General features: G+C 37.9%; 3 protein-coding genes across 3 annotated transcripts in view; 2 read left to right on the forward strand and 1 right to left on the reverse strand.

Annotated features, from left to right (window-relative positions):
• The window catches only part of LOC136252625 (uncharacterized), a 60,078-nt gene that overhangs the window by 5,876 nt on the left and 26,374 nt on the right, over positions 1-27,828 (reverse strand). The window contains exons 9-15 of the mRNA XM_066045140.1: positions 23,501-23,655; positions 23,061-23,410; positions 22,863-23,014; positions 22,617-22,810; positions 22,156-22,514; positions 22,003-22,040; positions 21,840-21,935 (exon numbers count right to left, since the gene is read on the reverse strand). The gene's annotated coding sequence lies outside the window, so the exon portion shown is untranslated. The remainder of the gene's footprint in view (positions 1-21,839; positions 21,936-22,002; positions 22,041-22,155; positions 22,515-22,616; positions 22,811-22,862; positions 23,015-23,060; positions 23,411-23,500; positions 23,656-27,828) is intronic.
• LOC136253949 (protein NLRC3-like) lies at positions 39-24,262 on the forward strand. Its single transcript, XM_066046606.1, has 5 exons — positions 39-137; positions 9,457-9,510; positions 9,559-9,840; positions 10,084-10,209; positions 21,636-24,262. The coding sequence occupies exons 2-5, from the start codon at positions 9,483-9,485 to the stop codon at positions 24,260-24,262; spliced, it is 3,063 nt and encodes a 1,020-aa protein (XP_065902678.1). The 5' UTR covers positions 39-137; positions 9,457-9,482.
• Positions 24,358-24,855, forward strand: LOC136253950 (ribonuclease inhibitor-like). Its single transcript, XM_066046607.1, has one exon. The coding sequence runs from the start codon at positions 24,358-24,360 to the stop codon at positions 24,853-24,855; it is 498 nt and encodes a 165-aa protein (XP_065902679.1).

A 27,828-nucleotide genomic window follows, 5' to 3' on the forward strand; every position in this document is an offset into this window, starting at 1 on the left:
GTCGCTCGCTTCAACCCGAAACGTACACGCGCGATTCTAATAAATTCACTCAGATAACGAAGGCAGAGACTGAGGGTGGAGCCTGCTTTTACTACTTGACGTCGTTGTTATTTCAGTCCTGCTGTAGCTACTAACAAGTATGTATTAAAATTTACGTCCATTTTGTGTCACTGTTGATCAGCACTGCTGCTGATTCCTTGTAATCACCCGAGGGTGGCGCTAGTTGCAGTTCTAACGCTGCTAACCTAGAGTCAAGTATCGATTTATGGACAGTACGATGTTCGAACAGCTGCCACTCACTTCCTAAAAATCCTGCAGCTAAAAAAAAAAAAAAAAAAAAAAAGCTTAGGTTATTGTACCAAACGGTATAGGCTACATTAAGCAGCTATTATCCTCCAATAATCAGCTATGCATGATTAATGACTAGAAAGTTGTAAGCAATAGTATGCTCGGTCCGATAAATTCTACTGACAAGTTAACAACATGGGCTGATGTTTGGCAGATGAAGTTCAATATCAAAAAGTGCTGCATCCTACAAGTATCTACTCTACACTCTACTAGTAATTTTACATATACCATAGATTATATAATCTATGGTATATACAATGTACAGAATCCCTCTACAAGTTGTCGAAAAACATCACTATCTGGGAGTGCTATTAGATAGCAAGTTATCATGGACCCCTCACATTAACTCGATTTGCAACAAAGCAAATCGACTACTAGGATTTCTACATAGAAACGTCCACCTCACTTAAAAGAGCGTGCTTATAAACAGATTGTTTTACCAACTATTGAGTATTGTTCTGCTATATGGGATCCATACCAGCAAACATCCATCCATAAGCTAGAAATGCTACAACATCGTGCTGTGCGGTTTGTATTAACAAATCTTGGAGGAGGAACCACAGAGACAGTATAACTGACATGCTAATGACGTTGAAATGGCCATCACTTGAGAATCGTAGAAGACATTCACGTTTAATTCTGCTATTTAAGTTCGTAAACAAGTTGATACATATTCCTACCCAGTATTTGCCAGTGCCATCCCCCTTAACAACTACCAGGGCTAACCACAATCAAAAGTTTATGCAACAGTATGCCAGAACGAACCGATATCTATTCATTTCTGCCAAGGACAATCCCTGACTAGAATAACTTGAATATTGAGAATTTAAATAATTGTAATCTAGATTTTTAAAAGATTATTTATCTAGTTATAGCTAGTTAATCACCTTTTTTTGGTACATTAGCGTTATACCCTAGATGGGTTTTGCTAATCAATAAATAATAAATACGTTCGGACTTTGATTTTTACTACCAGTAAACAATGTCCAATTTATTTCAAATCTGTATACAATATACCTGTATTCATTAGCTAGCAATGGTCAAAAAATGGTTTCATTTTCTTTAGCATAGAGAGAGTAGCAGCCTCACAATTTTTAGCGATAAATTCGGATGCATTTTATTATTAATTTAGCCATGCCCACCAGTAAAGTTAATGCTTTTGCATCAATTGCACCAGCGCTAAAGCACAGAAGCAGGTAAATAAATATCTTTCAAGAGTAGAAGTGCGCTTTTAAAGTTCATATTCAGGATATTTCCGTTGGCACGCTGCATTTTGGCTCCTAAATGAAGGAGATGCATGCAAGGTGGAAAAATGAAGTTACGAGAAATTACCTCCTAACCACCCATAAATGTTAGTCTTGGTGCCCAATCACAAAATCCGTCCTGAAAATTGAAAGGCGTTTCTTTCTCTACCTTATATGGGTGCATAAAGTGGCATTTACGTGCATTTTTGGGCATCCATATAAGGTAGAGAAAGAAACGCCTTTCAATTTCCAAGATGGTTTTTGTGATTGGACACCAAGGCTAACATTTCTGGGTGGCTAGGAGGCAATTTCTTGTGACTTCATTTTTCCACCTTCCGTGCAAAATGCAGCGTACCAACGGAAATATCCTGAATATGAACTATAAAAGCACACCTCTACTCTTGAAAGATATTTATTTACCTGCTTCTGTGCTTTAGCGCTGGTGCAATTGATGCAAAAGCATTAATTTTACTGGTGGGCATGGCTAAATTAATAATAAAATGCGTCCGAATTTACCGCTAAAAATTGTGAGGCTGCTACTCCCTCTATGCTAAAGATAATGAAACCATTTTTTGGCCTTTGCTAGCTAATGAATACATGTATATTGTATACAAATTTGAAATAAATTGAACATTGTTTACTGGTAGTAAAAATCAAAGTCCGAAAACTGATAGCTTTGTCTGAACGTAGAATTTATCGGAACAAGCTGTAGCTCGCAAGCTATTAATCATGCATAGCTGATTATTGGAGGATAATAACTGCTTAGTGTAGCCTACCTTTTGGTACCATAACCTAAGCTGCAGGTTTTCTAGGAGCTGTCCAAACATCGTATTGTCCATTAATCGATAGTTGACTCTAGTGATGGGGAATTCATTTGAACCCCTCGGATCCCCAGGCAGTAAATCTTTGGTAAAAAATTGATACACTGGATATGCTGTTTAAAACAATGTCTGCATGAGCTTTAATAAGAGTACATCTTGGATGAGTTTATGTAGTTACTATTACTTGTAAACCTGTTATGTAAATAGTACAAAGTGCTCTCTAGTGTACATAGCACAACTACTAACTACAGTGACTTGCAACAGAGTGCTAGCTATAAATCCATAATCGTCTATGAGCCAGAAAGATGCGCACCCATATTTTCTTAGTTCATCTGTCTCAGTGATTTAGCTAATCAGAAAATCTGTGATTTTAAACTCCCATTACATCTGTTCAACTTTCATCTTCCAAATGTGACCAAATTTTGGAAAATCACCCTTACAGGTACATTTGCAATTGACACATTAAATTAGTCCTGATACACAGCATTATAAGTTCAATTCCTACTCATTTAAGAAACCATAGCTAGATACCTTGAATTACAAGTTAAATGTTATGAGAAGTGTTTTGTTATTAACAAGAGTTCATAATTATGAACTCTTGCTATTAAGTACAGCACCATTCTGGTTTCAAAATTTCTAATTATTTCAGGTGTGACCATAAGGGTGATTTTCCAAAATTCGGTCACAAATGTGCAGTTTCAGGCAATATTCCATCTTTCTGAAATAATTGCAGAGGTGACGTAGCTATACAAAATTCATGTCATTACTTGCCCCTCACTTGTAGCTATACCTGTGACATATTTGACCATAAGCAGTTGATACTTTTCAAGTAACAGCGATAATACATTTTATTACTTTAAAATGTCTATGTAAATGTTATTGACAAGTAAAGTTGATCATTATTGAAACTCTCCAGCCGTTATGACATGTCACTCCTTGAAGATGATGCATCACTTGAACTGACAAATGATGGATCATGAAATTTTTAGTAGTACTCGAGTACAAATTTTTGCTACATATCAAACACCAAAATCCTTAATAAGCATCTGTTGTGATTTTCAGCCAAAGTTAAAACCAGGAGCATGTTGAATCCTATGGACAAGGGAGCATGTACGTAACTCTGTAAACAATAAAATTCAAACATGGCTGTCGTGTGCTATAAAAAGTAACTTATAAAATTCCTTATTAGGACATTACACAGAAACGCATATATGCCGTGTTACAGGCATCATTGAAATGAAGCTATGGAAAACAAAGTTGATGGCATGATGGAAGAATACTAGTGCAGGCATAACAGGGTAGCCTTTCTGTATTCACATGAAATTACTGGACCATTATAAAGTTATTCTTCAACTTGACAGCTGCCTATCAAAGCCAGCTTGGCTGCCTTCATAGAATACGATGAAGTGATGGTTCATTGTGCACGTCCCTATTGTATGTAACCAATGATGTACATAGTAACAGTGGACGCCATGTTTGAATTTTGGTAGTGTACGAAGTTACACGCTCCCTTGTCCATAGAATTCGATACGCTCCTGTTAAAACTTAGTATGTAGATCATACACATATTCTACACCATAATGTGTTACATTTTATGATTTACCTGACAAAGAAGACTTGACAGTGTTTGAAGTGATAAAATATAATAATTATTGTAATTCTATGCCCACTGGCTCATATGTGTGCTCATGCATGCACTATATTTTCTGTCTGCTTTTTCAAGTATCATATTTCCTGTAGTGTACATGTTGTGTAGCAGACAGTAGTTTAGGTCAGTGCATTATATGGTGGCAGAATGTTTACTTGCTTGGCTGCTGCTACCTGCTGGATAGGCTACTGTACGCCTTCTGCTGTATATGCCACACTTTAAAGTCAGACCCCTGTTGATCTGTAGGAAGGTCATCTTGCTGGAATGTATACTTTGTAACCACTTCTCTAACAAATTGGTAGAAAATGTTTACTAGGTTGGTTTCAGGTTACTAGGCTACACTAGTTGTTGCAACTGTATGCAGCACTTTTACTATTAATTGAAAATACAATTTAAATATACATTATTTCTCACAAGAATAGCAGCTGGACATTGAGGCAGGCTGGTGGGTAGGCGGCCAGCCAGGCAGGCAGGTGGGCATGCAGAAAATTCTTTTAAGTTTCAATTTATTGGAAGGATTGTACTTACGGCACTTTTGGGCTTGGTTATACCTAACGAATACTGCTAAGGTGCCAGGATGGTGTTATTCTAATTTTTTTGCCAAATCTCCATGATCCCTAATATGCAGTATGATATAATATATTCTACATCTGTGTATGTGATTGGATCTGCGAAAGCCGGTCTTATCGCCCAAGACAGGAAGTTTGATTTTTTCACGCAAACACAAAGCTTAATGAATGCACCATCAAATTTCACTGTCACAGTCAACCAGAGTAAAGTGGTCTGCTTTTTTAAAGCACAGTGGTGAGCTGTACGAGTGGTCTGGGGCCTTGATTGAGCCCTGGCCAACCAGAAAGTGGTTGTGTGTGGCTGTACAGCTCTGTGGTGTTGGACAATGACCTGTGTTGTAAATTTCCTTTCATTTTAGCCGGTTCTGAGCTCTGAATGGCCCATAACTTGGCCCAATTCATCCCAACATGTTCCTTTTCAATTTTTGAATACCATATTGCCCTCCTTCCAGGGCCCCTGCCTCCCACCCTTTTTGGAGCTTGCTGATACAGTCAACCTCGGTTTAAAAACTATTTAAAATGGCAGGAAATTTAGCTGTTGACTACTTCTTCAGTGGATGATCAGGAAGGTAAGAAATTGTAAAACATGTGAAAATTTGGTATGCGTAGCTACCACCATTGGCCAGCTACAACACTCTGAATATTTAAAACCGACGTTTCTCGATACTTTTAAATGGGCGATAAGACCGGTTTTCCCAGAGACAGTCACATATTAGTCTTCGTCCCTAGCTTCTGTGGAGTTGTGCCCTCCTCTGAGACCTACGTATACTACCATTCCTTGCAAAACTTTGGTTAGTCTATTATTCCTATATAAATACAATAATGCTATAATGTTACACAGTAAAGTCTTTAAAACTCTAATATGAACAATATTTGATGGCAATCAGTTCCAACAGTTCTTGATACTTAAAACAGTCTATGGTTGACTGATAATGAAGAACGTCATGATAAGTGGTTACACCCTGTATCTAGGGGGTTACTCTTGACATTCACAGTTCTCTTCCATGGTGATGTCAAACTGTTACATCATCAGTATAGTGTCCCACTAATTTAATAGTAGTTATCCCTAGCCATAGTCCTATAGAGCCACAGCCATACATTGTAGTAGTTCATTGACTGTCCAAAAAAAAAAAGACATGCATTTTAGGAAGTTTTAAAGTTTGATTACAGATCAATGAAATAAAAGTAGGGAAACAAGGGAGATCGCCTATAGCGTACACCTGATGATGTTCTAGTGGTCCTATACTTCAGTATATATACCACAGACTAAAGAAATGAATTACTTTGATCCCTAATCAAACTTTAAATTTCTTGTACTTGTTGTTTACTTTTTGTAACATTGTTATGTCTGTTAAACCCACGCATACTGCATCAAAAGAAAACAGATTTCATCCGAACACACATCCCAACTATCAATTACGGAAATGGCAAAGTCACCATTATGCTACATTTTCGGCCTGTTATAAAGCACTACAAATGAAGAACATTATGAGAAGGACCTCTGCAATCATTCCAGTAACAACAAAAACCTCAAACAATTCCTGTTATATACAAACGTAGGAAAGCCATCACACAGCATTACCATGAATCGACACCTTGCACTGTCAGCAAAGATAAATGGGGCACAAAGGGGAAGACAGGTAAGTCCATGATGCATGTATTGTACATACTGTGGTATGCTAAAAGCTGTTGGGCTGAAGCAACATCAAACAGTGAAAAAATCAAGCTTGTAGCATTAACCATTGTTGAGTTATGCTCATCTTAAGGCATCAGTCAGTCAGTACTGAACATTTTTGTAGCAACCTACATATTGGAAGCATTTCAAATACTGAAGGCATTTTTGGGCCTGCTAAGGAACCATGAAGGTGTTATGAGACTGGCTGGCTTCTGGTAAATATTGTTTTGTGAGAAAGTGCAAACTTCCAATTGTTCTATATAAATGATAATGTATGTTTATCAATTAATATTATTGCAAATGAAGTATACAGCACAGGTAGATATTATACATGTAACTATATCAAACTTACTACAAAAATAATTGAGAGTGGGAGATTGGAATAAACTAATTCCATAAGTTTCTTAACCTCCCAAGTATTACACAATCATTTCACACTACATTGCTTTATGTCTCCTACATGCATTAAGCAATCATGATGAAATTTTCAGGACTAATTCTCTACTGTCCAGTGACCAATTGAGAACATTGGTGTGATCATGCTGGAATGATCCACTTAGATTCAAATGTATAAGTGTAAAAATATTTATAACAAAAGTATGATAGATTTATTGCTAATCTGGTGTTCATTGGATTAATATTCAGCTACGTTTAAGAAAAAAAATGGAGCAGAAAAGGATATTCTACAATGATTTCGTGACAGGAATATTAATAAGATTATTTATTGGTGCTAGGGGGAACCCAACGTTCTGTTACAAACATAGCTGTAACTGACTATATTCCAGTGATGTCTAGCCATGATAAGTTTTGGTTAGCCAGATCAAATTCAGTTGCTAAAATTGGTCTGGAGTGGACCAAATTGGGATAACTGCAATTGATCCATCTGGACTGATTTACAAAATTTCATTACAATCCATATCTCCTGCATTGTGTAAGCCTCAATGTTGGAACTCAAGGGAACCCTATGATATCTCTATATATATCTCTTCTCTATCCTCTATATCCTCTATCCTCTTCCTCTATCCTCTATATATATAAAGCTGAAAAGCTGTCTGTCTGTCTGTCTGACGGTCACGCTGCTTACTCACCAGACTTGGCGCGAATCGACATAGTCTGTGCTGATAATGAAGCGCTCATCGTCCGCCTACTCTAAGATTGTTATCACGAGTTCACGTGTGCTTCCGTTCGGTCTCTACAGCGCGTAGAAGGCCAAGGTGTAGAGAAAATTTGAGCAACATTCCTTTGAAAACCACAGCACATACTGTTCAAGTGGTAGAACGCCTGACTAGCGTGTAAGAGGTCGTGGGTTCAAATCCACGTGTTGACAGATTTTTTTCTTTCTACTCAGTACCTTTTTGTGAACACCTTTTTAAAACACGACTTTTAGCTCATCATATCTTGGCATGCAAAGCACGTATCGAGGCGGGACTTTAGCGAAATTAAACGCCCATCATCTGGCAACTCGAGTGTTGTTGTAGCAAATCAATACGTGTTTTTGTTCTCTCTTTATAGGGAGATGAAGGCACTGGTGTAGGGAAGGATCACTGAAAAGTTGAGCTACATTCCTGTCAAAACCACAGATAAACAACTGTGGCGATTTGTGCACCTCCCTTAACCTCAAGGTTATTATAACCAGCCAGGGTTCACATAACTTTTTTTTTCACTTTAGGGACCTTTTTGATGCACCTTTTTGTTCTATCTGTTCCATGCAAGTCTTCATCTACAAACTCTTATACTCAGTTTTTCAACACTGGCACTTAACTGCCTCACATAATAGGGACTCTTATAGCACTTTTGGGATAGGGCAGGCAAATTGCCAACGTATTTGTCCATCTGTGTGTTGGTCCAGTGTGTTGTATTAGAGTAGGTAAAAGCTTCTTTCACCAGTATCCAGAATATCTACATCTTTGTTTTAAGCACATAGGTGTGCACTGACATGAAAAACTGTTTGTTCAGACTTACCTCAATACTGCTGTAGTAATAGGCGGCTTGCATGATGGAACAAATACTACTGTGTATCTGAAAAATGATAATACTGGAACCATGCAGATCTATAGTTTACACCGAGGAACTGCATCAGACCTGGCACAACTGTTTCATTATAATCCTGCTTACATGCTTTCACTCTAATGATTCATACATTACCTTAATGGTCAATTACACTGCAGGTGTTTCAAAACTGGGTTTTTGTATGGCAAGAGTACTACAACATCAGAACTGAAAGTGCATAGCATAGGACAAGTTCTGAACCTTTGCTTGCCATGCAGTAACTATAACTGCAAATTGTGTTGGCTTTAAATTATGCCTAAGTTCATTTCTCTTTGTGACAGTTGGTAAGGTAAACATCGTAATGTAGAAACTGAAACTGTACCATGTGTACACAACCTGTATGTAATGTAGGGTATACTGTATACAATTGCCTTAGCTCGCATGCAGTTTAACTAATTAGCCTTGCATGCTCATTATTTCACTATAAATTATTATGTACTGCATAAGGATCATGTACTTTAAAGCACTATCGACATACATGCTACACAGCAAATATAGGACACTATAATATTTATGCTTGGTTCCCAATATATTAATTAATGTTGCAATAGTTGTCATGTAAAGCAGAAAAGGTTTCGTTTGTTCTATACAGCACGTTTAAGTCACTGGTAGGAAAGACGCATTGAATAATTAAACTACATTCCTGTCAAAACCACAAACAATAAACTTTAGTGTTTTGCATCATTAATGACATAAGGAAATCTCATGCTCTTTAAAAAATGTGACATCACCATGTGCTCTACATAGCTACATGAGCAGTGCTGGTGTTTAATGCTTGGTCCCCCTTACGGCTAGGCTGAAGTTGTGATTCAGAGTGGAACCCTCCTTGCCCCTGTGGCCCCACTATAACTATTTGCCCTGGGTCCCTTAATTTCTCTGGGTGGCCCTGCTTGCATTCATGCTAAGCACCCTAACCATTGTAATATTATATTTCCTCCTTGTAACCATGCTTACTAATGTACATGTAGTTTCACTATAGAGCTCACCATTTCAATTGAAGCTGTTGTAGTGTAATGTGATTAGACCATTGGTGTTCTTGTTTGGTACTTCTAGTTACTTAATACCATAGTGTGTGTAACTGCATGTGCATCTTCCTTCATAGGTTGCTAAACTGAACTTGTGTTGAGAATGGCTGAAGTGAGGATCAATGCAAGTGGTGAGTAAGTGTGACACTGTCATATAGACATTATCTATGATACTGTAGGTTGTGATTGTCCTGTATTGAGAGATTTACTAATTCACGTGATACCCAACGCTGCAGACCAATGGTACGAGTTGGGACTGCTACTACTAGAGCCAAAATATGAAAATCATCTAAAAACAATTGAAACAGATACTAGGAATGATGCCAGAACATGTTGTAGGAAAATGTTTGACAAATGGCTGAACACTGATAAGCTAGCTAGTTGGGATAAAGTGATAGAAGCTCTCACACTTATTGGACTGAACAATGTGGCCAGTAACATTCAACAACTATTAGAACTAGGTAAGTGTATTTATAACATTCAATGTATTTGGCTGCCATCAAAGATGTCTCTTGTCACTCTTGGACACTTGTGACACTATAAACAGTGCATGTCCCCAGAACACATGTCCTCTTGCATAGCAAGTACTACCAACACGAATTAATTTAAATATAATGCACGTATATCTAGAAATGTCATTGTGGAAATTAATCTTATATGTGATTGTCAAGTATACTCATGTGATCCATTATTGTCCACACCAGTTAACCATTCATCATCAACTGATGACTCATCTGATGAACCAGTAGCTACTGAGACAGGAAGGAAGAAGACAAAGTTTAAGAAGGGAGGAGCTAAAAGGAGGAAGAGATCAGATACTACTCAATCAGGTTAATATCATATCTACCGTTGGAAGCCAACTGAAGATATGGCTGCAACAAAGTTATTGCTAATCAATTTTAATGTCCCATTAAATTAACATCACCGGTGGCCTCTTTGCCTCTATCTTCGATTTCATAAGCAGGCTTTTGAATAAAAGCAAGAAAACCAGCAGCCAGATATAGGTGATTTTTTTTTATTGCCAAACTTGAATTTTGGTCTACAAACCTGACCACAGTCACAAGGCTGGAGGCTAAACAAAACAGTGCATGGCCACCATTGTATGCCACAATAACAAACTCACTATTGGCATGTGCCTTTTGTGGTTCAGATGAGTATGTGCCCTCTGCATCTTGTCTTTCCTCCTATTACAGGTTGGTTGTCATCTTCTTCATACAACAAAACTATAATTATCAAGGTGTTAAATATCTGTATCAACACTTTCCTTGAGGACTTAGTTGCCACAAAATTATTTAAACTACTTACGCTACTGTAAAAGATGCAGTTTAAACAAGTTGATGTTGTGTAGTCTGGCGCAGTTGCCCCTTTGATTAAGAGTCCGGTCTGTCTAACGTCACATACTGGTGCAGATGGAATGTGGTATTATATCATGATAACCACACAGTCAAATTAAATTCAAATTCCTTTGTTTATGTTGTTATCGAAAATGTCTTTGCTAGTCAAGAGGTTGACAGAAGTATTCTTGACAAACACCTTCTATTACGTTCTTGGTGTTCAGAAAGGATAACTCCACATATTGTCACCATCATAATGTGCAAGAATAGTTTGCATGAATAATGTATTAATTCATAACCAAGAGATCTGATTGGTTGTATCTGATTCTCGTAATCTGGCACAAGCATATGATGTAGACCCTTAATCTCTAAATGAAGGGGCGGCCACGCCAAACTAGATGCTATGCTACATCTAAACACCAGGAGCCCAGTAAATACTACAAACTCTTTGTAAATTAAATGAAACACACAGCAAGCTATAGCTTTGTTTTTTGTAACAATACATTCTAACATGCAGTGCATTAAATTATTTTGGATTACATTATTATGACCACAAATTATACACAGAAGTATATTTTTAGCTGTTTTATAGTTTGTCTATTATATTTTCATATGCAAATTAACTACACAAAGCCTCATTTCTGCTCTGAATTTTCGTTTGAGTACAAAAGAGTTACATCCCCTTTCAACTCAAGAAGGTATGCCATTTCTGGTAGTTTACAAGTCCTGTAACATTGTTTTCAGTTGTTATACTCCAGTTACAGGACGTAGGCTAGCTCCTAGTCAACTGTTTCACCTACTTTCAGTTGCCAGCCAAGTAAACACAGAAAGTTGACTAATACAGTACATAAACAGCCTTTGTTCATTGTGTGAAGGTATATTTTCTGTAGCTCAAAACCTGTTTGCTCAAGTGGGTGTTGGACAAACACTCATACATGTACTAGTTTGACACACAAACCAATTTCAGGAAACCAGGCACATACCCACAGCCAGGCATCAGCCAACTGTGGGTGTGCACCTGGTTTAAAATTGTGGACACCTGGTAGATGCCTGTAACTTCATGATATAGCCATTAAATCTGTTTACACTGTAGTCAAACACAATAACTTTACCATCTTATTATTCCAGCTACATTTATGATAACTTGGTAAAGACAAGGAAGTGACCACGTCCCTTGGTAACAGAGGTACTCTAATACAGCAGTCACTGTAATAGAACAGTCACATGTTTATAGCTGTATGCTATAACAATATTCATTATTAATGCTAAAGTGATTGAAGTAGTGTAAGGCACGTGACCAAAAGAAGAGCAGGAGCAGTGACACATAATCCACCATGTTGTAGTTTGACACTTTTTTTATGTTGAACTTAGTAATTGTAGTGGGCTATGCTTTTGAGTTCAAAATTGTTTGAATTTGATTGCTAAGTAGTAAGACCAACTGTTAAGAGTGTTTGTGACAAAGACAGGTTCAAGGCACAACTAGGAGCAGATCTCAGACTTGACAACTTGTAGGTCCTACCAAGACATTCAAGAGAGTTGATGTACCATGACGATGGAGTCAGAAGGAGTGTCATCATTGTTACCATTTGCCATGAACACCGGTGATCCCTGCAGCACCTGCAAGAAGGAAGTGTTAGATATGGAGCAGTGCGACCTATAATAGTAGTGGGAACACCTTGACTGTATAAGGGCAAGTGATAAGTCCAGTCAACAGTGTTATAATGCATTAACAGAGTCAAGGTGTAATTCAATAATGTTCATGTGCTCACGTTGTAGGTACAAGGGTAGCCTAGCACATAGACTATTTCAGTCAGAGGTCACACTCGAGAGCACTCAATCTCAACTAAGTTCATGTAAGAGGCTGCTGCAAGAGAGACAGTGACATCTTGATCGCATGTGTGCTGACCAAGATGCGCTGCAGTTAGAGAATAAAGAACTACGTGGCCGGTTAGAGAGTGCACAGTGTGCTTGTATAATTTAATTATAGTGAGAGGGATGCACTCCAATTAGAGAACAAGTGGTTAGCAGCACAGCTGGAGGGGTCACATAGTAAGCTGAGAAGTTACAGTCAGATTTGCTGAAGGGGAACGTTGTCATACCATTAACAACAACCAGCACAGCTAATTCAGTGTTACCGATGTCATCAAGCATCCTAGGACCCACAGTAAGCTCGGGGTTATGGTCAACTGAGCATTCTGGGACATCCAGCAGACGAAAGCTCCCTTCGTTACCTCAGCCAGTGACCCCCAGTGTGTTAGTGCCACCTTCACTGCAGACACACAGTCAGTTTCCTTAAAGGTGGCAACTGTACCCCCACCGAAGTAATACTAGTGCGAGATGAACTTTTGGCAAGGGTCCGGGCACAGAACAATTGGACACTTGAACAGTGTCATGAGAAGAATCATCCCATGGATGCACAGCCAATTGGTGCTATTGGACAAACGTTAGGAGCAACATCAGTTGTTGCTATTGAGACAAGACTGGATCACATGAAGCAAAGAGTAATAATTCCATGTCTTGTGGTTACATGTGACAAGCCAATATGGCAAGGAGCTTTACACGATTGCGCAGTAGTTCTGGGCACAAATGTGATGGTGAAGTTTGGTATTCAAACAAGGAAGTGTAGTGACACCTACAGGAGATACACCTACTGGTTACATGTATGTTGCAAATCCACCTGCAAGAGGAGTATTTCTTGTCAGAGCAGATTATGTGACTCCTAGACAATCCAGAATGGTTGAGGTGAGTACTCCACAAGTGGACCAGGATGCTGGTGTGTTGATGCCCAGTAAGAATATGGCAAACATGATGTGTAATTCCCTGAGATTCTGTGGGCCGGCACAACTACATCCATTAACAATTGGGAGCCAAAACCAGTCACATTAGCCATGGGACAACAGATTGGTCAAGTAGGTCAGTGGTGATTGTGCCAGAAGATGACCCAGTGTGGGAAGAGTCCAGTGTACAGGTGCTATTGTGTCAGAATGATCCTGCTAGGTTACAGAAGTTACAGAACAGCTGTGGTTTGGTGAACAGTTAGCAACTGCAGAGCAGGAACAGTTGAGCCAGATGTTATCAAGCCAATCAGATGTATTTACTCTGTCAGATGAGGAGTTGGGAGAGACTGAGTTGGTGACACATTACATAGACACTGGTGATGTAAGACCAGTAAGGGCCGCACTTCAGAGACTGCAGTACAAGGGCATCACAGTAGGTGCGACCAGTGAGGCCAGAGCCCTGCCACTTTTTAGCTGGAAATAAAAAAAATCCAACTTGATGAAACTAAAACCAAAAGTAGTAAACATGTAATACTTATAGAGTTTATTTAAAGTGAAAATTGACAGAAAGAACACTTCTCTAACCTGTCTTTCACTCAGCACATCTACAAATCGACTTAGTCCGTATTAAGCACCTCTACAGTTACATGGCTTTGTTTCTCTTTGTAGCTATTTTGGAAACATTCCTTACAGTTTATCTCTTAAGTAGTATAAATTCTAAGAGTTAAAGAGGTGCTTTTTGGCAGTGTTCTGACACTAGTCTAGTTAGTCATGAATTGCTAAATAGCCAGCTACAGTGTTACCCAAAAAATGCCTCTAGCTAGATAGCTAGCATATGAAAATGTACAATTTCAGTGGGGTGAGGGGCATGCCTTACCACTTTCACTTTTACTCTGACACCCCTGCTACACTATGCGGTGAGGAAAGAGCCAGAGGAAGAATTGAAGCAGTTGCTGGATATTGGTTGTACTGAACTTGGTAACAGTTTGTATGTTTCTCCCCTAGTATTGGTCTGGAAGAAGAATGGAAGCCTGAGGGTGTGTGTGGATTACCAGATATTAATAAGGACACAATGCCGGACAGGTATCCAATACTCAGGATTGATCAGCTGGTAGGCATGGTGGGACAGAACCAACCCATGATATTCTCTTCTCTTGACCTGATGCAAGGATATGACCAAGTGAGAATGGCTGAGGATGCCAAACATAAGACTGCATTCACTTGCCACCTTGGTCTATTTCAATATCGCAGGATATACCATTCAGGTTAACAAATGCACCTGCTACATCTCAACGTTTGATGTCACAACTGTTTTCAGGTCAGGAGTGGAGTTTTGTTTTTGTTTTATTTCTACATTCAATACTTACGGCACACTTTAGCCCCAGAGGAAGTTAAGCCTAATGACTCTAAAGTAACTGCTGTGAAGGAGTTTCCAAGGCCACAGACAGTGAAGCCAGCAGACATGGGGTCAAGTACATTTAAAAGTACTTAAGTAAAGTACAAGTACTTTTGAATTTTCCAAGTACAAGTACAAGTACTCCAGCAGCAATCAAGAGAGTACTTAAGTAAAGTACAAGTACATGCTGGAAGTACTTAAGTAAAGTACAAGTACATTTTGCTGTAGTAAAATATACACTTATTCAGTGTATTGTAGTATGTAAGTGTGCCTAGAGGGGTTGATACTTTCAGGTTTTTGTCAACCATTCTCTCTCTTAAACTCTTAAAATGCACTGCCTTAAACAGCAGCATTGTTTTTGTTTGCTAGAAAGCTATGACATCATTAATCATGGCAACATGATACATAGTATGGTTGGGGAAGGCAGTAGAAGAATTGCAAGTAGTTGTAAATTGCACCATCATACAATTTTGTTATTCTCATTGTACACCACTGTGTACAAACTATGTACAATGTTTGCAGTACTTACAAGTACTTAAAAGTACTTTAAGTACTCAAGTACATACAAGTACATAGTGAAGTACTTGAGTATAAGTACAAGTACATTGGGAAAATTAAGAAAGTATTTAAGTAAAGTACAAGTACTTTCAAGTTTGTACTTAGTGTACTTAAGTATAAGTACTCATGTACTTGGCCCCATGTCTGGAAGCCAGTGAAGAGTTTCCTTGGGCTTGCCAACTTCTACAGGAGGCACATACCCAGGATGGCTAAGATTTCTTAACCATTGACTAACTTGACAAGGAAGGACCTTAAGGAGTGCGTGTGGTCCGAAGAGTATGAGGAAGCTTTTGAGAGGCAACTATAGTATGTTCACGTTGAGCTGAATCCTGAAAAACAGCTAAAAATTAAAAGTGGATTTTTTCTCAACAGAGTTAACATTTCAGCCAACAAGATGATTATTGGTAATGGCAAAGGTGTCAGCAACAGACACGTACGGTTTGACTCTATTACAAATTCGGGAAAGGGCTGTAATGGGCACTACATTTATATGGCTTCTCCATAGGAAATGTATTGTGAAAATTTTGATTGGCCATAAATATTATGTCAAACATTTGAACAAAAAGATTTTGAAATATTTTTAGCGGGTCAAGCAGTACTACAAATGAGCCAAATTTCAAGATTGTGTGTAATTGCATCCATGAGTTATTAAATGTTTTTGAGGATTCAGCTCAACGTGAACATACTATAGTGACTGCACTGTTATTGCACCCCCCAGACTTAGATAAGGAGTTCTGTTTGTGGACTGATGCTAGCGTTAGGGTTTTGGGGTGGAACTTGTGCATAAGAATACTAGTCACACAATAGCGTATGCCAGTAGAGCCACCAACAATGCTGAACAGAAGTATGTATGCTCCTACTGAACTTGATGCTCTTGAACAACTTCAGGTGTATTTACTTGTGAATATGGTAACTGTTTCTAAGCATTGGTTTCAGCTTACATCCCATATTTGAAAAGCCAAACAAAAGTACTGTTGGAAAGATGGTATCTGAGATTATCACCCTTTTAACCGAACCTTATGTTGGAGCACAAGGCAGGCAACTATTAACCAGACAGCTAATTCTCTGTCACAGTTACCAGTTTCACAGGACCAAGTGTCTGCTTCACAAGACTGAGTGTTGCACATTGAGGTATAAGACAGTGCAACAACTATGGATACGGTACGGTAATCCCAGAGAAATGATTCTGAATTATGCATGATCAGGCACCAGAGTTCCTATCTGATACCTTACAAGATACTGCTGCAATTTTTGGACTGGAACAATTGCCAACTTCTGGTGGTCATTCACAGAAGGATGGTCTGGTGGAAAGAATGAATCAGATTTTAACTCAAAGCCATGTTGAAAAAGCTAGTGAACAAGAAAGGGACATGAAGCTGGGCCCAGTATTAATAGCATATAGAACAACTCCACAGTCTTCTACAGAGGTTTCTTCATTTTACTTTATTATAGGTGTGATGCAAGAATACCCTCTGCATTAGATTTTTACGTACCTAAGCCACCAGTGGTAACAATGGAATCAGTACACAGCAGAGGACTGTTTTAAGAACTCAAGAAGGTGAGAGAGCTAGTGAGGCAGAATGCTAAGAGAGCACAGGGTTCACAGAAGAGGCAGTACGACAAGCATGCCAAGGAGCCAGTCGGTGGTCTGGTTGAAAGTCAACCCCAATCCAAGGTATGTAGATCGTGTGTATCATGATCCATACAGGGTACACCAAGTCACTTCAACATGTGCTGCATTCAACCAATCAACCGTCCAAATCGGGAAAAGGTTTTGGTGTCTCTACAAAGACTGTCACAATGTGGAGGAACTTTACTTGGTGAAGTGCAGCGATGGCATTGAGTACAAAACGCCGCCAAGTTAGGGGAACAACACAGTCAACTGAAGCTACCCAAGCAGCTAGTTCTGATGAAGAAACAGTACGTAGATGCAAAGGATGACCATGAGATTATGAAAAGAAATGGACGACATGTGACAAAGCCAGCTCGACAATGGCTTCCCAGAAAGATCAGCTTCCCAACAGGAGAGAGGATGTAAGGCTCATAACCAGAAGAAGAGCAGCAGTGACATGTAATCCAGAAAATTTTGGAATTCAATGTTTGAAGATTGCAAATATTGACATCCAAAACTCCTTCAGCAGTCATACACTGCATCATTGTTAGGCCACATACATGTAATAAATCCTAACATTATGATGAGTTGAAATGATGCAGTGTTTTGTGACATGTATATACATGGCTTACAATCTATAGCCATTATGATCATAATTATTATACTGCAGAACATTTAAAAACCCTTTAGAAGCTACTAAAATGTTGCGTGAACATGTGGTAGAATTGTGTAGATTACACTTCATTGAAAGGCGCAGGTTCATTTCCCCAAGTCAATAACTTTTTTTCATTTTTGACTTTTAGGTACACCTTTTAGTTTGATTGCTCTATCAGAGTAGGTGACTGTTCTATTAGAGTATATCAAACTTTGTAGTGGAAAGTGGTCAGCCATCCTTGACTGGTTCAGTAGGTAATTGGGCAGTCTTTGAGCTAATTGGTCGATAATTGTCCAATGGCCGACCATTGTAATCTGTTCTGAGGCATACATACATACTTACAAGACAAATGTGTGCAGTTTTGCATACATTTCGCCTGGTGGGATTATTTTGCATCACCATATAACACTAATGGTTCCATGTCATGAAAGTCACAAACAAAGCTGATTTTGGTTACTATAGATAAATACGTGACAACGTCCCGACACTAACACAGCCATTTTGTCAATTATAATGTTAATGTGGATAAGGTCCATAGCTTCAAACTATGGGGCTTAATTCCTTGATATTCCTAATAGAGCAGTCGGTGGAAACGGCAATAGAGCACTCAAATGCATTGTACCAACATGTTTAACTCTTGATAGTACAAAGCTCCTTAGATAGATACTCTCTAATAATTCAGTCACTTTATAGTGAAATACTCTAATAGAGCATTCACTGAGAACACCAACAAGCATAATAGGAGAAAATTTAGGAAAATTCCTGAAAGCATTTTGGGAAAAATTTTGAGCTTATTTGACTCAGGCCTATGCATGCTACAGTGACACTGATCTCCCTATTACATTAGGTCTGATCTTATCACCCATGACAAAAGATTTGATTGTTCACTAAGAACACAAAGCTTAAGCTACCTGTACATGAATAAACGATCAAATTTCTTAATCAAAATCAGCTCTGCTTTTGCTGGCTGCTTTTCCCAAATACAGTGGCAATGTACTCCTCTGTAACACCGTATGAGTGTCATCACAACACCTTCACAGCAACACCTACTAGTGTTGTTTTAGTTAGCTATAACTAAAACTAAAAGTACTTTTAGTAAGGAAAATATGTATTAGTTAACTAAAAGTATAACTAAAAGCAAATTTATATTATAACTAAAACTAAATCTATAACTAAAAGATTTTTGTATGTACAACTAAAACTATAACTGAAACATTTTTAGAAATGCTACTAAAACTATAACTACAAGTGCAAGAAAAAATTAGGAATTTTCCATATGTGCAGCAATAAAAAGCACTGAAACAAGCCGCTGGGACAAAACACAACTGAATGATTGCATTTTAATCCCTACTTTAACCTACTATGATGTATGGTTAAAGTAGGGATTAAAATGCAATCATTCAGTTGTGTTTTGTCTCAGTGGCTTGTTTCGGTGCTTTTTATTGCTGCAGTCCCTACTCATATGGAAAATTCCTAATTTTTTCTTACACTTGTTTGTGTAGTTTTTTTTGTTGTAAATTTTATTGAATAACCGTATTTAGTAATTCACCCCCAGTTCTCGAAATACACAGCTAAATGTTCCTAAGGATGCAGATTTTTAACAAACTGCTTTAAACAACACATTACCCACAGAAGTATCTTCTCAACTGTTTTATAGTGTGTCTACAGTATTATTTTCCACTAATTCTCTCAACAAAGCCTCGGGGCTGTTCTTACTTTTAGTTCGCGTAAGTACGGGTCACGCCCACTTTCTAGATGATGAGATTCGTGAGCCTATGAGGCCTACTACGGTGTTTTTCAGTTGTAGTACGCTTGAAAAATGCTCTGGGAAAGCTACCCATAGAGTCTGTAGAGAGGCACCATACACAACCGGTTTTTAAACTCGGAAAAGAAACCACCTTCGAGCCAAAGCAAACACTCTAATCCAGTTGTCCAGCACACTTGCTCCTATGTGCTGGGGGTGGTAGGCAAGGGCAGTACATCCAGCCCGGGAAAAAAAAAACACTCTAATCCTTACGCATGTAGTGGCGATGTTGAACAGGCAGCAGCATATCCCGAGGTGTATCCCAACATTAAAATCACATGCTTGCTACAATTATGCTACACGTTTATTCCAATATGTTGGGGCGCTGTGGTGTGCGTGCTTTGATGGAAGCCATACCCATGAGAGATGGCCACGATAAAGAAGGATCAAAGATAAAACAGTAAGACAGTAGCGCACACATCATAGGTATTTAATATTGTGAAAGGTTTTTTCTCCACAAAATTCGAAGCGTTTCCGCCAAAGCAAGGCTGTAGCTGTAGCCAGTTTTCCGCTATGCTTGACTGAACTCATCAGTGAGGCAGTAAGGCAGTAGAAAATTCGCTAAAATAATATTTTTTTTGAAATTTTGTAGTACCTCGTCAGAAACATTTCGGGTCGTTCTGAAGACATATTTGGGCTTGTTTATACCTGACCAATACTGTGAAATGGCCGTGAAGGTTTCTGAAGATGATTTTGGGTAGATTTTTCTTCATGGACCATGCCCACACCTTCATCGTCCCTACTATACAGTACTATTGTACTGTATGATAACTAAAAGATTTTCACATTTTTAACTAAATCTATAACTAAAACTAAAATAACACAGAGAATATAACCATAACTAAATCAATAACTATAAGGAATTAAGAAAAATTACTAAAACTAAAATTATTGACGAAACTGACTTTTTACTAAAACTAAAAGTCCTTACTAAAACAACACTAACCTACGTAGGGTACTGAATTTAACCATCAACATGGACTCCCATAAAGTGTTTTGATCACTCCTCAATTTTAACAGAATATGCATTGTAATCACTAAAGCCTGACCTTATCAAGCAGTTGGCTGCGCATTAGACCCAGTGTAGAGCAAGTCTCAGTGTATTTATTCTGTAGCTAGCATTTGTATCTTCCCTACGTGCAGGACCATCTCCACAGTAACTAAAATGTCTACCATATTATAAATTGTGACCCATGCAGTCTGGGAAAACTGGTCTTATTGCCTATTTAAAGTATCAGGAAAAGTGGTTTTAATTTTAGTATTCAGCATAACCAATGGTTGCAGCTATGTGTACCAAATTTTCACACGTTTTACACCAATTCCTTACCTTCAAGAGATCATTCACAATACAATAGTTAAGTTTCCTACCATTTTAAATAGTTTTTAACTTGATGTTAATTGTAGAAGAGCAGGTGGGAGGCTGGGGCCAAGGGAAGCAAGGAGGTGTTTAAGAGGAAGGCATAGGGATGGATTAGGTCAAACAGAAATTATGATTATAAGCTCCTGGGTCAAGTTATAGGTCATTCACCATATTCAGGTCTCAGAACCGGCTAAAATCAAAGGACATTTATGGCACAGGTCTTTATTCAACACCATGAAGCTGCACAGCCACATACAGGCATCCCTAGTCTGGAAGGAACCCCATTATGGTCCCAGAGCACTCGTAGGATTAAGTGTTAAAAGTAATGTAACACCACAGTCGTTATACACAGCTGTTGTTATAGTGAGGTGGTATATAGTGACACACTGGCATTCATTTTAATTTTCCAATGCTTTGATGGGGGTGGAGCCACTTTGATTCCTTCACTAACATTGATAGCTATTTACAAACACACAATTGACCCTTGAAATACAGTAATTCAACAAGATTACAAATACACTCACTCCTTGTCTTTCTACATTAATTTTATGTATATTGCAAAATGCAATTATAATCTAATTACCAAAGAAAGTTTTAATTGTGGGATTTCATTCACAAGGTGTTACAGATACACCAGTGTGACTATAACACCTCTTAAGGTGTTTGGGGTGCTGTAATAACACCCTCTTGACTTAGAAAAATATAAGTGTTGTAGTACCACCTCAATTCATAACCCATCCATCCTTGTTCATATCTGTAGTGGTTGACTGGCTGAGTGAGTTCATGAAGGGACAATATTGCAACATGAAACTTAAGAAACGTAAAGAAGAAAATGACCCCTGGCCACCTGTTAAAACCAAAGGCTACATAACATTAGCACTGATGTATCAGAAAGATTTACAAACAAGAGCAGAAACAACACAAACAATTTACTTGCGTACAAAAGGAGATATTTCTGACATACCTGAAAATATCAACTCCCAAAAGTTAACAGAGATCACACAAATATTCAGCTCTCAATCTGGCAGTGTCCCTAACAGTATCCTCATTGAGGGTCATCCTGGAATAGGAAAGACAACTCTTGTTAAAGAGATTTGTGTTGAATGGGCTGAGGGTAAGTTACTCACCTCTGACAAACTGGTACTCCTCCTGTTGTTAAGAGATCCTAATGTACAGAGAATTACTAATGTACAACAACTGATAGAACACTTCACACAGTCAACCAGTAAGGTAACACAACTACACAGTTATTTAGAAGACAATCATGGAGCTGATGTCACCTTGATCATTGATGGCTTTGATGAACTGAGTAATGAATTACGTTGTGAATCATTTTTAGTCAAACTGGTTCATAAAAAAGTTTTACCCAAAGCTAGGATAGTGGTAACATCACGACCCACTGCTTCTGTTTGCCTTCATGATGTTGTAGATAGAAGAATTGAAATTCTTGGATTTGACCAAACCAGCCGTATGAAATATGCCAAAGAAGCCTTACAAGGTTCTACCTCTAAGCTGGAGAAGTTACAGAAACATTTTCAACAATATTCAAATATTGATGCCATCTGTTATATTCCTTTAATAATGTCCATCATTGTATTCCTTTGTATGTGTCAACCAGAGGACCTGCCACCAACTGCTTCTAAAATGTATTACAGTTTTGTCTTACACACAATTTGTCACTACCTGAAGAGGGCAGGGATGATTGCTGAGGATGAACGCATCAACAAAATGGAACACTTACCACAGCCAGTCCAACAAGTACTACAACAACTACAGAAAGTTGCATTTGATGGTCTTGTAGAGGACAAAATAGTATTCACAATGGATGACTTACCTGACATGTGCAGGGATGATCCCACTTGTTATGGACTATTACAATCTGTTGAATGTTATTGTTCAGATGAAATTGGTACACCAACCAAATCCTTCAACTTCCTACACTTGGGAATACAAGAATATTTTGCTGCCAAATATGTAGCAACCTTACCAGAGAATGACGTGTATGCACTCCTGAAGGAGTCATTTCTTGTTAGTTACAGGTTTGGCCCTGATCTTGATGGTAAGAGTGTCCGTCTCTCCAACATGTGGATCATGTATTGTGGTATAACCAGTGGACAAGGTAATTCTTTACAACGCTACCTATCAGCATTTAAACACAATGATGATGATAAATTCATGAACTTGCTTCCTCAGACTGGATCATCTGATGATAATCAACAAGGATCAACTTCTGATCAGGAAATATCCAACACTCTAACTATCTCGCAACACATCTTGAAGGACCTAGTGAAGGTTCTCCACTTGTTCCAGTGTTTTCAAGAAGCTCAGGATGACAAGTTATGTGACATCTTGTCCAAATCATTTGATAGTGGTGAGATTGACCTCAGTGACTACAGTCTCCTCCCACACCAGCTGGTGTCCCTGGGATTCTTCCTATCAAGATCACATAGGAAATGGAAGGAACTAAATCTGGAAAGGTGTTCCATTGGAGATCATGGCATCAACCTACTACACCGCTACCTTTGTGGAGATGAACTAAACAAACAAGAAATAACAACAATTGATCTTAATGACAATAACCTCACTGTAGCATCATCACCTCTCATTGGTGACATCATCACTCACCTTCAGCCACATACTCTGAAGTTACATCATAACAATATTACTAGTGTGAGGGACATCTCCACTGCAGTAATAAACACTAACACAGTCAAAATGTTACACATGGTGGGTAATGACCTCACATCACAAGAAGCATCAGCAATATCTGATATGATGACCTGTTTGGAGGAGTTGTACATCAGTTACAACAAACTTGGTGATGATGGAACAGTTATAATATCACAAAAAATAGCAACAACCAACACAATGAGAGTATTGAACATCAGTGGCAATAGCATCACATCCACAGGAGCTACAGCAATTGCAAACAGTTTAATACACAACACCTCACTGGAGGGACTAGGCATGAGTTACAATGCTATAGGTCAAGATGGAGCCACAGCAATTGCTCAAGCCATTACTAATAACAAGACACTAAAGAAACTGTACATTAATAATTGTGAAATCACATCCACAGGAGCTACAGCAATTGCAAACAGTTTACTACACAACACCTCACTGGAGGAACTAGGCATGAGTGACAATGCTATAGGTCAAGATGGAGCCACAGCAATTGCTCAAGCCATTACTAATAACAAGACACTAAAGAAACTGTACATTAATAATTGTGAAATCACATCCACAGGAGCTACAGCAATTGCAAACAGTTTACTACACAACACCTCACTGGAGGAACTAGACATGAGTTACAATGCTATAGGTCAAGATGGAGCCACAGCAATTGCTCAAGCCATTACTAATAACAAGACACTAAAGAAACTGTAAAGAAACTGTACGTTAATAATTGTGAAATCACATCCACAGGAGCTACAGCAATTGCAAACAGTTTACTACACAACACCTCACTGGAGGAACTACACATGAGTTTCAATGCTATAGGTAAAGATGGAGCCACAGCAATTGCTCAAGCCATTACTAATAACAAGACACTAAAGCAACTGTACATTAATAATTGTGAAATCACATCCACAGGAGCTACAGCAATTGCAAACAGTTTACTACACAACACCTCACTGGAGGAACTAGGCATGAGTTACAATGCTATAGGTAAAGATGGAGCCACAGCAATTGCTCAAGCCATTACTAATAACAAGACACTAAAGCAACTGTTACTGTATGGTGATGATACAATAGATACAATAGATGATACAATAGATACAATAGATGATACAATAGATACAATAGATGAACAGTCAGCCATGATAATTATGAGGAGCCTACACCATAACAACTCTATCACTACACTGTTGCTTCCTCTTACACTAAAGTATAATGATAATGTGAAGAGAGAAGTTGAACACATCAATAGTACAAGGAGGAAATGTAATATACAAGAATTACAAGTAATTTATGCCTGATTCTAATGATCATCTAGTTACCAACTACTCTACAACCTCAACACATCACCATAGCAACCATTAACAAGTTATATTACACATATCAGTACACATTACATTATAGTACAGTAATTGTGAATAATATCTTAACATTTCCTATGGATGATTATGTGTACACAGAATTTCTACCTCATGCAAGTCAGCAAGATTAAGCAGGTCACTTGACTTAATTATTTATAATAGATTTTTGGCCATGGAGTAGTTTTTTTTGCAGCTGCAGATGTGTCTGGCCAATTAGTATAGCGGCACAACACAAAAATTGTACACTTTTAATTTTTCATTAAAGCAGTGCTACTCTTCAATACATTTCTGTTTGTTTGTTGATATAGTCCAATTGCAGATGTGACCTTTATGGCCATTTTTGAAATTTGGTCATTTCTGTACATGTCTATCTCCCTGAGGCATCAACTCATTAAAAAACATGGTACCAATATAAAGATCTTGTTGAACGAAACATTTTAGTCTTTATTTGACGTTAATAGGTGATTTGATTCCAGTTATAATCATTTATATCAAGAGTTCATAATATTTGTATGGTGGAGAGTGTCTAACTTAAATGCATTCACCAAACACCCTGTGTAAAGTAACAGCTCAGCTTTATTTCAGAACAAAGGCTTTGCCTTCATTAACACTAATAACAGTTTTCTATCCCCAGTAAAGGTGTTGATTTAATTAAGAAAAGGTGAACTTTACACAGGGTGTTTGTACAGGCCATGCATGCTGAGAGTTAGACATTCTCCCCCATACAAATATTATGAACTCTTGTTTATATTACCAATAAATTTTGAGATCATTTTTATTTATTAATGCTTTACAGATCAAATAACACAAGTACAGAACATTGGACAAACCAAAAAGGGAAATCACATGATCTGAGGGTCAGCTAGCCACCAGTGCCAGCTGCCTTAAATTAATTAACTACTTAGCTACTTATTTACAACTAAACTTTACTTACGTACAGTACAACTACAAAATATTAAAGTTACATGAGTGGGGAAGCTTACTACAGTTCCTACAAGGACATAAAAAATGCAAAGTACAATTACTGTTAGTGTCAAAAGTATTTGTAAAATGATTCCATAAAAAAATAATAAGTTTATGTTTGATAGTAGGGAGGGAAAGGGATAAGTCAATGATAGGTAATGCATTCCACAATCTAGGGATTCTGTAAAAATATGAATTTGCTGTAATGACATTGTCACAATTTCTGTGGCATAACTTGCTGCTGGATGATCTGGTACGACTGTTGTTGAAGCAAACATGGTCGGATATGTTGAAGCTACTAGTAGGGGAGTTCAAAGATTTTATTAGAAAAAGAACATAATGTAATTCTAACACATACATCAAAGGTAAAAGCTTCAGATGAAACAATCTTGTTTTGTAATCCATAGTATAGTTATTCAATATAAATTTAGTTGCACGACGCTGGACTTGCTCTAACAACAAAATGTCCTTCATAAGATGGGGTCGCCATAAGGCAGAACAATATAAAAGCTTGGATCTCACTAAAGTCAGATATAGTGTTTTTCTAGCTTAATTGAATAGAGAAGGTGTTCTTAAAAGTTCGGCGGAGTAGGCCAAAGGACTTATAAGCCTTAGCCACTGTAGAATCAATATGACTGGCCCAAGACAAATTTTTGGAGAAAACTATTCCGAGGTCATGATGTTCTGTGACATTAGATAGTTGAACACCATTAATGAAATAGTTTGTGTCGTGTAATGTGACCTTGAAATGTAAAACGACACACTTCTTAATACTGAAAGAGAGATCATTATCAAGACTCCATCCATATAGAGAGTTTATAAATCATTCTGAAGTTGGTTGGAGTCAGTGATACAATGGATAATTGCCTTAAAGCATTTGAGGTCGTCAGCAAACTTAAAGATTGTGGAATTCTCAACTTTATCACACAGATCATTAACATATATTATGAACAGCAATGGTCCCAAGATGCTACCCTGAGGTACACCAGATTTAACAGGTAGAGAGCAAGATAAACTATTATTGACCAAAACACGTTGACTACGGTCAGACAAATAGGACCGTAGCCATGACCACACATCACCTATTTATCGCACCATGGGTAATTTTCATCCCAGGGGCAAGTAAACTCAGACAATTTCAGAGATAATAAAACAATCATAACTTTAAAACAGAATTATGTATTGACTTCAAATTAAGTTGTTTCATTTAGCAAAATCTTTACCTTAAGTGCCATGTTTTAGCATGTAAATTAATGCCTCAGGGAGATAAAGATCAAATTTCTGGGCAAAAATGGCCATAAAGGTCAAATCTGTGATGGCACTATATCAAACAACACATGTCATGCTTTTATGAAAAAGTGCACGATTCAGCTAATTTTGGGGACTACACTGTTATACTACAAGAGGAATATCACTACAAATACATAACTTGTGTGGACACTTCAGCCATATAACTATAATGGATATTTTTGGAAAAGAATAACTATAGCTAATAGGTCTAGTTTGAAATGATACAGATGAGTCATGAATGAAACTGTAATAATATATTATGCATACACAAGTAACTCATGTCCCTTCATTGAATCATTATTATAGTTGTCCACCAGGTAGGGTAGGTCACATGACAATATCACCTCAACCATTACTGAGATATCGAGATGTCTGTTTCACTTTTTAGAGGTCATACAGTACAATATAATCCAACCAATCCGATACCTAGCAGTAAATTTTCACTGATACAGATACCAATAATTGCCATACAATTTACACTCCTCTCAAGTTAGCTATGTGTGACTGCTCTATTAGAATATTTATTGTGCAGTGACTGTTCTATTAGAGTATTTTGATCTTTTTCATGCAAACATAGCAAGTAGCAGTTGCTCAATATTCACCTCTTATGCTATAATAATGCTCAACACTATTTCCAGCCTGCTTGTTATATCTTAAGTT

This window comes from Dysidea avara, chromosome 4, assembly GCF_963678975.1.
Source record: "Dysidea avara chromosome 4, odDysAvar1.4, whole genome shotgun sequence".
In the NCBI taxonomy this organism is placed as follows: Eukaryota; Metazoa; Porifera; class Demospongiae; order Dictyoceratida; family Dysideidae; genus Dysidea; species Dysidea avara.